The sequence below is a fragment of the Arvicanthis niloticus genome, chromosome 3, assembly GCF_011762505.2.
Source record: "Arvicanthis niloticus isolate mArvNil1 chromosome 3, mArvNil1.pat.X, whole genome shotgun sequence".
Lineage (NCBI taxonomy): Eukaryota > Metazoa > Chordata > Mammalia > Rodentia > Muridae > Arvicanthis > Arvicanthis niloticus.
In genome coordinates, this window is record NC_047660.1 from 112149557 (window position 1) to 112162801 (window position 13245).

The following is a 13245-nucleotide window of genomic DNA, read 5'->3' on the forward strand; positions in this document are numbered from 1 at the left end:
CTGCAGTATGTCACCATCTGTTTTTCAGTAGCAGGCTCCCAACTCTCCATCTTTATCTCCTCCTTCCAACCAGCTCTTTAATATATCACAGCCACAGTTCTTCACATACTCTGTGACAGAACACATTCTCAATCCTTGGTATTCCCTTAGACATCATCTCTGTATCCCAGGAGATTAGAGTGTAGGTGGAAGCAGACTGACTGTATAATACAGGGTAGGGATGTATTGGCTATCTTTACGAACAAAGATTTATGGGAAAGCTGCTGAAGGAGTAATTAGTTCAGCTGGGAGTGGGGTGTGGTGGGTGAAAGGGCTGGAAAAGGCATCAGAGAGGAAGTAACACTTGAACCAGCCCTTTAAGAATGGACACAAGTTCATTTTGGGCAGAGGAAACAGGATGACAGAGTCTGAAATCGAGCAGTCCTCTTCTGCACCGTGGCAGATGGCAGCGGCATGGCTGCAGATACAGCTCCCATGGAACTGGCAAGAGCCGACTGGGGAATGCTTTGGTGCTTAACCAAGAAGCCTGAAAGCAGAAAGCAGAGCCTTCTCCCTCAGTTATTCTTGTGAATACATTTGGGCAATAATTTTTTTCTTGAATGTACTTTTAAAACAATCTCTAAGGTGTTTTCCAGATCCCCAACAAACCAGAAAACCCTCTGTTGCTTTTTTTTTAAAAAAAAAAAAATCTTTCTTTCTTATTTATTTATTTACCTGTCTCTTCAAGTCCAGCCTGGGGTATTGGAGACAGAGTAGTGTAAAGGCTAGAAGTATGACATACAGCGTGACTTCCTGCTTGCTGTTTCTCCGTAGCTCTGCTTCCAGCTGGATCTGCTAACAATCACCAAATGCCACTTTCTTCTCTGAAAATGAGGATAGTGACAATTTTGATATGGTAAGGCTCCTTTGATGATTCAATAATTGCTTAGTAAGTGCTTGCTATTCATCATTTACTAAGCAATTATTAACCATTTACTGTGGAGCTGCTCCTGTGCTAGATTCATATTACACGGTAACAAGCCACACAGACTGGGGCTTTATAGTCTGCTTGTTTAATTTTTATTACTACTATTATTAGATGAGATAATTTCAATAAATACCGTTAAAACAAAATGTATTCTAGCCGTGTTAATGCCCGGTCTGTGGAGTTGAACTGCTTTCTTTTTGGTTCAGCTGTGGAGTGTGCTACAGGACTGGTTGACTAATATGAGCTGCTGTGTCCATTGTTTATGCAAATCCTGAATCCGCACCATCATGCAGCCTGGGTAGCCTCATCATTTAAGCTATGTTCTGTAGTCAGAGGTGGTCCTAAACAGTTTTAGATACAAGCAACCTCAGAAGGATGGCCATGTCCTCTCAAAATGAGTTCTGGATTTAGATTAGTCAACTTTGGGTTGGCTGGGGCTCCTCCTAAAACTTGCAGCCAGTAGATCTTGGGAAAGAAGAACTCCAGAGTCCTCACATTGGATGATAAACTTATCATATATTACTGCCGGTTAGGTGAGCAAATAAAAACACATACTGCTGAAGTCGAGGTAGATAGAATGGTTCTTTGATTGATAAAGGGGTCCCATTGATTTCCAGGGAGTAGAGGCATAGACAGAAGATAGAATTCAGATACATGTGATGGAAACTGTCCTTGAAGATAACTTGGATCAGCTGACCTCCTCTTTAAACACCAGCGTGGCTGACACACAAGACAGGTGATCAAACCAGAGTGGTACTAACTCTTCAGAAGAGTCCTAAGTGAATGTTAGCAGGGCTTGACTGGTTAACAAGGGTTTGCTTTTGCTTGTCTGTATTTTTTCGAGACAGGTTCTCACTCTGTAGTGCTAACTGTCCTAAAACCTGACAGGGGGCCCAGCTTGGGCTTGAACTCACAGTGGAATGCTAGAATTATAGACGGGCATAACTAGGCCTGTGTAAACAAGGATGTTTTTCATTTTCCTTATGTTGTGCTACTTGAACTTTGTCTCTGTTTGTTTGCTGGGCAATTTACCAATTTTGTATAAAAGTTTTTTTTTTTTTTTTTTTTTTTTTTGCAGCTGTGTGGTTGGGGGCAGATTATTTTTGATTAATCATGTTCTTTACCTTGAGGAAAATCTTAATCTGTCAGCAGCACCAAAGCCTGTAATCAGGACTGGGGTACGATGCTACATTCTCCCAAGTAAGATACCTATCTCTAATCTCCTGAACATTCTTCCTCCTATGTCTTTTTGTAATAATCACTTTGGATTTTTGTCTGTGTAAAGTACATCATCCTTGATTTATATAAGCTATACCTTCCAAGACTTATGTTTTTTAATGTTAGACTTTTAAAAATCCACTCTTGAAAAATCTCCTTTTAAAAGGAATATACACATTTAAAGAAGCTTTTATTGTCAGTGTACCTCAACGTAATTAAACTACTAGAAATTATAGTCTAGCATAGAAGATTGTCTATCCTCCAAGGAAATATGTGTGGTATTTGGACAATTACAATGTTCCTTCCCATGCAAAGGGCCATCTAATGTATTTGAGCGTCTTCTGTATAGTAGGAAACTATGCTGAAGAAATAGATCTCCCAAGGAAGTCCTGGGTGGCAATGAAATGCATTGTCTTCGTTGGACAGTCAGAAGTGGTAGATGAAGCTTTCCAGGCAAAAGGGGCCAACTGAGAGGCCACCAAACAGCACAATTCTGGGATTGTGAAACGGACAAACAGCTTCTAGGAAGCCACATGGTACATCTTTAGCTCGCCTCCCACCTTCCTGCATCAGCCACATGATGATTCAGGTCTTTTTGACCTGAGGTTTCCTGACTTAGTGAAGCCACCATGCCTGCAATGTCCCTCAATGCTTAGAATCACATCCCAAACCTACTCTGTCTTCCCAAATAAGCACTGTTTATTTGTGAACCATTGCATACTTGTGGATTGTGACAGCAGCTAAAGATGTCTGGAAAACAGAAACTGCAGTCATTTTCAGAAACTGTGATAGATAAATCTTAGCTCTGCCTACTCCCCCAAATTGAAGGGGCATACTATTTTAGAGACTTTCTTTCATTCAGAGAATACTTTGTAACTTTGTCTAGAAACAAAAACCCATATGGAACGCATTCCCTATACTCAGGACTGTTTGTCTGGTGAATGGGTTTGGAGATTTCACAGTAAGGTGAGCCAAAGCTGAGGTAATTTGGCATGCTCTATCATGGATCCAGTCTGCCCCAGGCTGGCTGCCACCAAGCTCCCAGAGTTGGCATGGAGGCCAAGCAATTGAGCCAACATTTACTCCTGACTTGTAGGAAGACCTCAAACAATGCTGTAACTGATTTGGTAAGTAGAGTCTTGATCAATCAGGTCGAGAAGTAAGAACCAAAGGTGAATTTGATTGGCTTATGAGGTCTATCTTTTTTATCCAGTAGTGATTCTTAAGCACTGATCATATACAAAGCACTGTGATATGCAATCATTCATGTTCTCATAAAACATTAAAACACACCAGGAGTCACTCTCTGTCTTAAGGAACCTGTAAAATTCTCAGTGCCCAGTCCCTGCCACAGCAGCAACTATGTGTAGAGAAGAAAGCAAAGGGATGTAGGACAAGTCCTACAGGCCTTTCCAGGGTCCCGCCTAATTCCTATGACGCGTCTAGTGCAGGTGACATGTTCTCTAAGGTGTGGATAGGCAGTTAATTTCTGGAGAGTAGGAGGTGTGGGTTCGTCTTTTGTTTGTTTTACAGTCGGGCATTATCTGAATGATACTCATTCTTTCTGAAGTGTGGACTTCGCACAAGAGGCATTATTTTACAATAAGCACAAGCCACTGAAAGGCACGGAGCGGGCTCCTCATTTCTGAAGAGATTCTGGTTGAGAAGGGTTTCTTGGTTAAGGATTCACTGACCGGAAAAACAAATCCGTTGAGAAGAGAAGAGCTGTGGGCCTCTTACCCCAGGCCCTACGAAGCTATGCCGTGAAAAGCCTCCTGACCCATTGGCATACAGCAAGTTAGACGGGACACCTCTTCTCTTGAGGACTGAAGGAAGAGACAGGAAACTTTTTGTTTTTGTTCAAAGTGTCTAAAGGATGGCTTCCCAGTTTCATCAGCTTCGAATCCTGGTGTGGAAAAATTGGCTAGGTGTCAAAAGACAGCCGGTGAGGAGTTTCTTTGTTTTGTTTTGTCTAAGGTGGGAGTGCAGGGGATGCGAAGTAATAAATCTTAAAATGTGATGTTAATGAGAGCTAGACAGAGAAGAGCTTAAAGGCACTTTTCAAAAGCAAAATAAGATTCTTAGAATTCTTGCCTTCATCCATCTTTCAGCTAATGGGGCAAGTTTTAACATGCCCCCAAAGCAGCCTTTTGATTTGAGTAAATTAATAGAGTAAATAGGAACAATCCCTGGGCAAAGCCCAGGATGTACCTTGTTACTGGATGAACTGGTACTGGTATGGAAGTTTGGGTGTAAGCCAGAGTGCTTTCAGAATTTTTTTTAATGTCATTAGAAATGAGGTGGATTTCTAATGGGATGAATGAAAGTAACATTTGAACGAATCAGAGATGGGAAGAAATGTTCCAGAAAGCAAAAAATGATGAGAACTTGGTTGAAAAGATTGTAGACTGCTAGAATGGAAAAGTTTCAAAAGGAATTCAAGTATCTAAAAATCATTGTGTGTGTCTGTGTGTGTGTGATATGTGTATGTATGACATATATATGACATATGACATATATATAACATCATATATACACACATACATATATATATGTATATATATATCATGTACATATTTCTGTTTTTAAGAATACCATTGACTCCCTTTGCTGTTCTTTTCACATCATTTTGGTGGTCTTATGTTAATGCTTGTTTTTTAAATTACAAAGCCAAGCTGTTCAGAACTCCACCAGACAGAGTCCAGAGAGTTGGGAGAGGAACAGATTTCTGTGAGTTATGTATTCAGAAGAGCATATGAGAACTAGGAGAAGCCCAAACCTTATTGAATGCTCTTCTCTTTAGAGCAATCACTACCGCCTCAGTTGGGTGATGCAGATATGCAAATCAGTTGAATCATAAAATCCAGCGTTTGATCCAGGCTTCTTATTTCACTCTGCACTGGCTTGCAGAGCCTGAAACCCTAGCATTCTAATGGATGTATTGAAGGAAGAATTAGTTAGGTGGTTGCTAACCTTAGGGAATCTGATAGGCAGGGCTTTACGTCATAAAATGTCATGTGATCGAATGGGTGTGATAAACATAAAATGATGAAATCATTGACTTTTTTGTTTGTTTGTTAACTGTAAAAACAGCACAGAAAAAGAAATTCCCCCATACTTCCCACGTGAGTGATTCTGGATGACATTCACCAGGGCAACACAGTTGTGGGTGTGTGGATGTCCCAAGCATGAGTCGTGGTTCCTCCCAGGATGACACAGCATCTACCACTTGAGCTCTGGTTTTTCCACTTATAAAATGGGCACAAGATCTGTCAGATCTGTCGTATAATGTGGAAAGATCTAAGTGCGGTCCTAATTTCTCAACTGCTTTCTAATGAGTATAAATTGTTGAGGGATTTGAGTAATACAGACATCTTATTTTACTCAAATTAATGAGGAAAGAAAGTCCATGCAAACAGAGAATGGAGAAGACATCTATTTAAATTTATATATTCAAAAATCAGAAACAAACCCCCCCAAAAAGCAAAAACTGGTATATTGATAAAAAATCAATGCTAAGTTTGTATGCTTCCTTGCAGTTTCTAAAATTTTAATCATAAAAGCCCAAGCTCCCCCAAAACACACACAAAGATTTCAAGCGAGTATTCTTCTCCCTAATCAGGCTTTTATCTTTATCTGTACATTAATTCTGAAACTGGTATTTCAAAGACAGACTTTCAAGAAAATTCAAATGATGGTGGGTGATACTGGAAATGAACTGTCCTTATTGAATAGCAAGGAAAACGTCAGTATTGCTACTGTGTCAACCATCTCTAAGTTTAAAAAGAAGCTTCATCATAAAGTGAGATGGTGGGAAGGGAGGACTATCAAGAAGGAGAATGGAATCTAGGAGTGCAGAAACAATGGCACAAGAAAGAAAAGGAAAGATGAAAAATATTCAGGTAGACTGGGCACTATGGAGGAAATACAAATGTGTATAGTAGGATGAAAAATGTCATCATCACCTTACAGACAGCTATATGATTCGAGAAAGAACCATAAGAACAGGATATAATCTAAGTATTCATCTGGGGTATACTTCGCAGGGACAACCTCTCTTAAAAATGCATCCAAAATGAACTTCACTCTTACTTAGAAAACCAAAGATGAGAATTTTGCAATAGTTAGGGTTACGCAACAGACAATTTTACAGAATTCCAGAGTGTTCGAGAACTTACCCAAGGCCACACCATGGCTTCAAGAACCAAAGTTATATTTCTCCAATGAGGAATCTGTTATCTGTGCTATGATTTCTTTGATCCTTCTAAGTTTTTATTTATCCTATTTTCTCTGATCTTTGTTCAGAGTTCAGCCCACCACACCAAAGAAGAGGTCATAGCTGCAACATAGGCCATAGATAATTTTTATGTATTTGAAAGATTTCTGGCAATCTATTTCACAAGAGGAGAAAACTGTATTAAGTACCAACAGAAATGGTAGGTAGCAGGGAAAATCAAGCAGACGTTACCCTGCTGAACTTGCAATTTAAAAATAATAGGGAAATGAAGCTAGATTCCAGAAGAGACGCACAGCAACAGGAGGCTCACCCAATGAGATGCTACCACAGAGAGCTGTGGGCTGAAAGACAGGGGCAAACAGACAGCATTATCTTCCATTAAGAAGATGGGTCCTAAGTAGGGGCTTCAAGTCTCATCAGAAGTGGATTCTAATTTCAAACTTCTGACCTGAAGAGGAAAAATTAATGCTAAAGTTGATTACTTTTCTGTTCTAAGAGCTTAGCCAGAGAATTATACTTAAGCTTAGGTGAGGACAGAAATAGCTCCTATGGACAGTCCCACATTTATCAAAGTGACATTGTGGACCAAGTTTGGCCCTTCCTCCCTCATTCTCTGCCCTTTTGGTCCATCTTCCTTCCCTTCAGAGAGACTAGAGGAAGAAAGGGGAAGCCCTAACATGGGATGGTCTGTGCATTAAAATAAACTTTACACTAGAATCAGTTGGGACTAAGTTCTACTCCCAGATTTAATTCTATACCAGTTTAATATAAAATAAATTCTGTATGGTTTACTCTGTTGTGTGAGCGAATGTTCTGGTCCTTTCACCACTTGGAGATGGAGGACCAGTGATGCCCTTTAATTTCTTATAACTGCTAATTATGGCACCTAATACATAGCAGATACACGTGTTTTAAATTCTGTCGACAAATATAAAGCAAATGGCGTGAAGGCTTTAGGAATTGGAGTGATAGTTGTTTGCTTAACTTCTAGCAATAATGTGTTACTCTACACGCAGTATGACATACATGTAAGAAAACTCCATCATGAAACCCATGTATGCTAGCTTTACAAATTAACTAAAGAAAAAACTCTCATTGCCAACCTAACAGAGTATGTTGTTTCTATATCCATCAAACAACATTTACCAATCTCCAGGACAGTATTGTAATCTATAAGGATAGAATCCAGAAAATTGATTTATTGCCAATTTTTGGATGAGTTACATATAGTCATGGTAGCATCAAATATCAGAAATTCCAACTGACTAAGGTGTCCACATCATCTATAATGCCTTACTTTTCAGGCGGAACTAAGTTATTTTCCAGATTTAAGATACTGAGCATCTATTTTGATGTGAATCTTGGTACCCTCTGTTGCTTTCAGTAATGATCATTCTTGTCTTTTAGCGAAATGAAAAGTGAAATGGATAAAGGAGAAGGGGGCAGTGCATTCAGTGTATTTTATGTTATGGAAGGTTGGACAACTTTTATTTTCAAGTTTGTAATAAAAAGTTATGATTCCAGATTACAGGAAGACCTTTAAATGACTTTCAATGCTCTCTAGCTTAGAAATAATAAAAACTCTTTTACTAGTCTCAAGGATGAACTAATAAAAATATAATATTCAGATCAAAGCGAGCCAGAGTTCTGTTCTGTAGTCTTTAATCTATATAGCTTGGTGGCTAATTGCACTGGTGCTGAAGCAGGATTCCAGGTTCAAACATCAGCTCTATGGCTTCGTGCCTCCTGGAGAGGCTTATTTAGTCTTTTTGTGTTTTTCCATCTGCAAGAGAAAATGAATCTGTTATGCTAAGTGAGATACACAAATTAAGTGTGTCACAGCATGTGCATGCTCTAGGCAGTCAAGACAAGTTAGGTGTCATCCCTCAGAATCCTGTAAGAAATTTTGACACTAATTACAAAATGACAACTTGACTATAATATTTCATTCTGAGAAACATATATATATATATATATATTTCTCATTATATATATATATATTTCTCATTATATATATATATTTCTCTCTCTCTCTCTCTCTTTATATATATATATATATATATATATATATATATATATATATATATATATATAATTTGTGTAGGAGTGTGCATGCACAAAGGCACATATGTGCCAGTCACAGGACACCTTTCAAGAGTCAGTTTTTTCTTTCCATCATGTGGGATTCAGGGATCAAATCAGGCTGTCAAGCATGTCTGCAAGGCCTCTATCCACTGAACCATCTTGAAGTATTCAGGGAAATACATTTTGAAACGAGACTTAGAAGAGAGTTGTTGAAGATACCCTGAGAGGGAAAAGATCTTTTCTCTCTTCAGATAGTTTCAGAACTCTCATGTGCAGACAGGCCAAACTAAAATAAGCAAGTGGTAAGCAAAGGAAGGAAGAATTTTATATCAATATAAGCAAAAATGACAGACAATATTCATTGTCCAATAATGTAGGCTCAGGGCAGTGGACTTGTTGTCAGTAGAGACATTCAGGATGAGTCTGAATAACTGTATGGCAGAGTCTTGATGAGTCAGTTGTGTGCTCCTGGTATAGTCTTCCCTCCTTTCTGTCTATGAATGTTAGCCAAATGGTTCCTCTGTTTGAAAGACTTCACTTCTTTCTCCCCCTCCATCTAATGTACAAGTCTTTTCTTCTTCCTGGCCTCTTTTCATCTTTGAGGCTTTTCAAATTATCTTTCCTTGAATTATCATTCCTTTACATGCTGTCTTTCTAATACCATAGCATAGTCCATTGCAATTCACTTGGTGAAATAGAATAGACTGTTCGTGCTAGGCATTCTGGTTTTATTTAGGCAAAACACCCCTAACTAAATTGAGTCCTGATACCCAGTATTATTCATTTATTACATAATCAGCTTCAAATCACTGTAGTACAAGAGATACTGGTATCTGTAAGGGCAAGGCAATAATGTGACTATGTGAAATACACAAAGAATAAAATAGGAGGGATGGTATAGCTATAATGAAACAGATCACATGCTCCACTTTAAGGCATTCAAACCCCATTGACAACAAGCTATGTGTAATGAATGCACACTTCCATGAGTGTAATTTAGCCACCTAGCTCCAGTCAGTATTTGCTCTAGGGTAAAAGTCTGTAAGTGATATTTTAAAGTCATTTCCTCTTTAAAATAAGCATTGAAACTTAATTGAACTATGTTTTTTAACTTACCCATTAGTAAAATAACTAGACAATTGTAACAACGTTAAGCACAGATAGACTCAGACAGACTAGTAGGAATTACAATAAACAATTCTGACAAAGTAGGGAAGTTAAGAATGAACTAAAACCGAAATGATAGCTTTTTTTTTTTTTTTTTTTTTTTTTTTGAAAATCAGTTTTGTGAGATTTCTCAAAGATTCTGAAACAATAGTTCTTAAAGATATAACTGTGGCGGTGTAATTCATTCTAGCTGTTGGGTACTACAGATCAACTCTCAGTGGAAATTTGGGAGTCAGTTTACATTTGATTGTTGCGGGTTTGTGTGGATGACGTAGTTGAGCATAGGTAATAGAAATGTCGTCTAGTATCTCCAGTAACGTCCCCAACTTGAGGGTGACTAAGAACAAGATGCATCAAGACATGTGTGTGAAAGTGTCATAATGAAATCCATTGCTTTGTACACTAACTAAAAACTAATTAAATGCAAAACACACAAAACCAAAAATCATGGCGCTAGGATGGAGCTCATGCAGAATACTTGCTTGGCATATGTTAAACAACGAAACGTGAAAACCCATGCATCCTGCCCTCACATCCACAGTCTTATATAGACAACATTCAACACCCCGCCCCTTTTCTTCTCCCCTCACAATTCTATATACTCCCATCCCCGCCTCATATGAATAGTCTAATTATTGATCATTGCCCCACGGAAGGAAGCTGGAGATACTGTGACAGTTCATTGAGAGAGCTTGCAACAGTGCATGTCTAAAGAGGCCACCCAAACGGGCCCTGCTGATTAACCTGATCTTAAAACAGCAGCCTCATTGGCTGATGTTCCTGGGTCATGCTTGTCCCTCTGTTTCATTTGTTTGTTTGTGCAAAGCACACATACATGTGCCCAACCCACAAACTTACTTCCAGATTGTAATCACATTTATCTCAAAGCTAAAAAGTGAGTGCCTTCCAAGTTAAACAACTTTGTGTTTGGGTAGATAGAATTCCCATGTAGGAAGCTTTTCTGTTTGTTATCTCTTTTCCTGCTACTTCATCTCTATGCTTGTGCTTTCAGTTTGGGTCTGGACCTTTTCAAGAAGAGATATAGAGGTCTTTAAAATAATTCCAGATTTTTTTTGAAATAATTTCAAATTAAAAGGAAAGTCATTAAGGACACACACACACACACACACACACACACACACACACACACAAACACAGAGTCCATCACCATGAAAGGTTAGTGCTCCAACACTCTAATATTTTAGTGTGCTTTTCTCTATATAAATGTAAAACACTGTCAGATTTGTAGACTCTCAGATTCTAATTCTGAACAGAATCTTTTTGTTTTTAGTTAGTGCACAAAATAACGGGTTCCATTATGACATGTTCCTGCATCTATCTTGATGTGCTTTGGTTTTGTTTCTATATGTCCTTAGATTCTTTCTATATATAAATGTAAAACTACAACAGATTCTTAGGCTCCTTTCAAGCTTGGCCAGTTCTTGGTGCCGTGTCCTTTAAAGCTAAAAGATCAGATGCTGCGTGTGGCTTTTCACCCTCTCTCATCTCCTTCAGTGCGAAATCATCTTTAGGTCTTCCCTTGACATCCATGACCCTAGTTCTCATGAAGTCTCAGGAGTTGCTGCTTTGTGGCATTGGTCATTCATTTCCTCAGTTTACAGCAGTCCATTATCTTGAGCAAGAAGCCCAAGAAAGCAGTTCTCCATCATTGCATTTTATTATTAGTGCATGATGCCAACTTCATCCTTGCAGGAAAAATGCACGTACATTCCAGTCTTTACTTAGCATTGTCTGCTTTCTCATGCATTTGTTTAGATCTGCAGACTCAATGACCCCTAGATATTTTGTTATTATATTTAATTTTAGTGTTTAAATTTGGCCATTGAATCAAATTTGAAGTTTGTATTTGCATGAGCTGTCCTCTGTATGTTTTCATTATTTGACAGTCTCTGAACCATCAGATTCCTTTCATCTGCTTATATTTATCTATTGAGTGATTGATTGATTGATTGATTGATTGGTGAAAAGTTCTCTCTTTATCTTCCACATGTATTTTCTAACCATGTCCAGGCCTGGAAATAGTGATAGTTCACTAACAATGATCACCGGTAGCTCTTGGATGTCCACTAGAAGAAGCTAAGATTTCTTGAACAAATTAGTGTTTTTAGGACTGAGTAATGATATAAAATGAGGTGGAAAAAACTTTGGAATCATAATGTATAAAAGTAGGAAATAAGTGACATATATTTATATTTATTATTTTGTACTTTTTTTTTTTTAAGACAGCATCTCATTATGTAGCCCTGGCCAGCCTGCCATTTGTTAAATAGACCAGGCTGGCCTTGAACTCACTGAGATCGACCTACCTTTGTCTCTCTAATGCTGGCATTAATTAATATGCCATCAGGACCTTTTAAAATACATTTTGGAAATGGGGAGTGTCTTGATTTTTTGTTGCTGTGATAAATCAGTCAGTCAACAATCAGCCTTGGGGAGGAAAGGGTTTATTTCAGCTTACAAGTTACAGTTCACAATTAGGTGAAGCCAAGAGAAGAGCTCAGGGAAAGAGAATGAAGCAAAAACCATGGAAGAATTCGGTTCCTGGTTTGTTCCCAGTTTCATTTGCCTAGGAATGGTGCCACCCACGGTGGGGTGGGCCCTCCTACATCAGTTTTAGACCAAGGAAACGTCCCCACAGACATGTCCACAGGTCTCCCTAATGGAGGCAATTCTTTGAGATCCCGCCCCTGTTCTCAGGTGTGCCAAATTGACAAGCAATAACAATTCCTACCCACCACTACTGACTTATTCTAGTTGTTTTTTTTTTTTTTTTAATTTTTTAATTTTTTTGTTTTTCATTATTGTAATTCTTCTGGTGGAGAGTGGGAATTTGGATTTCCCCAATAGGAAAATCCTGGTCAGTTTTCCCATATGAAACATGTTATTTGCCATTGCTCCTTCACACCCTGAACTATGTTCTTCAACCCACTGGGGCTCTGATACACTGACCTATTATCCTACATAGTCAACTTTGTAGAAATCTACTTCTCTCTTGGCCACTGTGACATCTTCAGTCCTACTGTGGATGGATGGACTTTACCCAAGGATTTTTTTTTTTTTAAATAAATTGTTCAAGAATGAATGGAGAGAGAAACAACAGAACAGGGCATTTCAGATAAAAATAAACCTTGAATGATTTGATATCATCTCCTGTCAATGTAACTTAGTGTGTATACGCCTTTAAATGTCAAGAGCACAGGTGATGGTATACAAATGAGTTACAGAAGTAGACTGAGACAATTAGAATATCAACAAGAAATGCAGAACCTTCAGGAATGACTTCCCTCAGAGTATTACTTAACACCTGTGGCTCTAAGTGTAAAATCAATACGTTAGCCTTTTGCCAAACAAACAAGGAAGTCATGGCTCATTGGTTCAGTACTAGAGCCTTGACACTGTCTTTGCTCTCAGGTTACTTATGGTAATATTTAGCATAGAAGAGGAAGCAACCCTGTTGTTATGGAAACTGAAACTTTATTTCTTGTCCTTTGGTGATTAATTTGTCAACTTTAATATTCCCCAAACCACTGTCTAGAGGACTTTTGTATTT

The 13245-nt window shown here is 38.5% G+C and overlaps 1 protein-coding gene across 1 annotated transcript in view; it reads left to right on the forward strand.

The window, feature by feature from the left end:
• The first annotated feature begins 3772 nt into the window (after positions 1-3772).
• Positions 3773-13245, forward strand: part of Abca12 (ATP binding cassette subfamily A member 12) — a 165416-nt gene continuing 155943 nt past the window's right edge. The window contains exon 1 of the mRNA XM_034498585.2: positions 3773-4130. Within this exon, the coding sequence (XP_034354476.1) occupies positions 4062-4130 (69 nt within the window). The 5' untranslated portion in view covers positions 3773-4061. The remainder of the gene's footprint in view (positions 4131-13245) is intronic.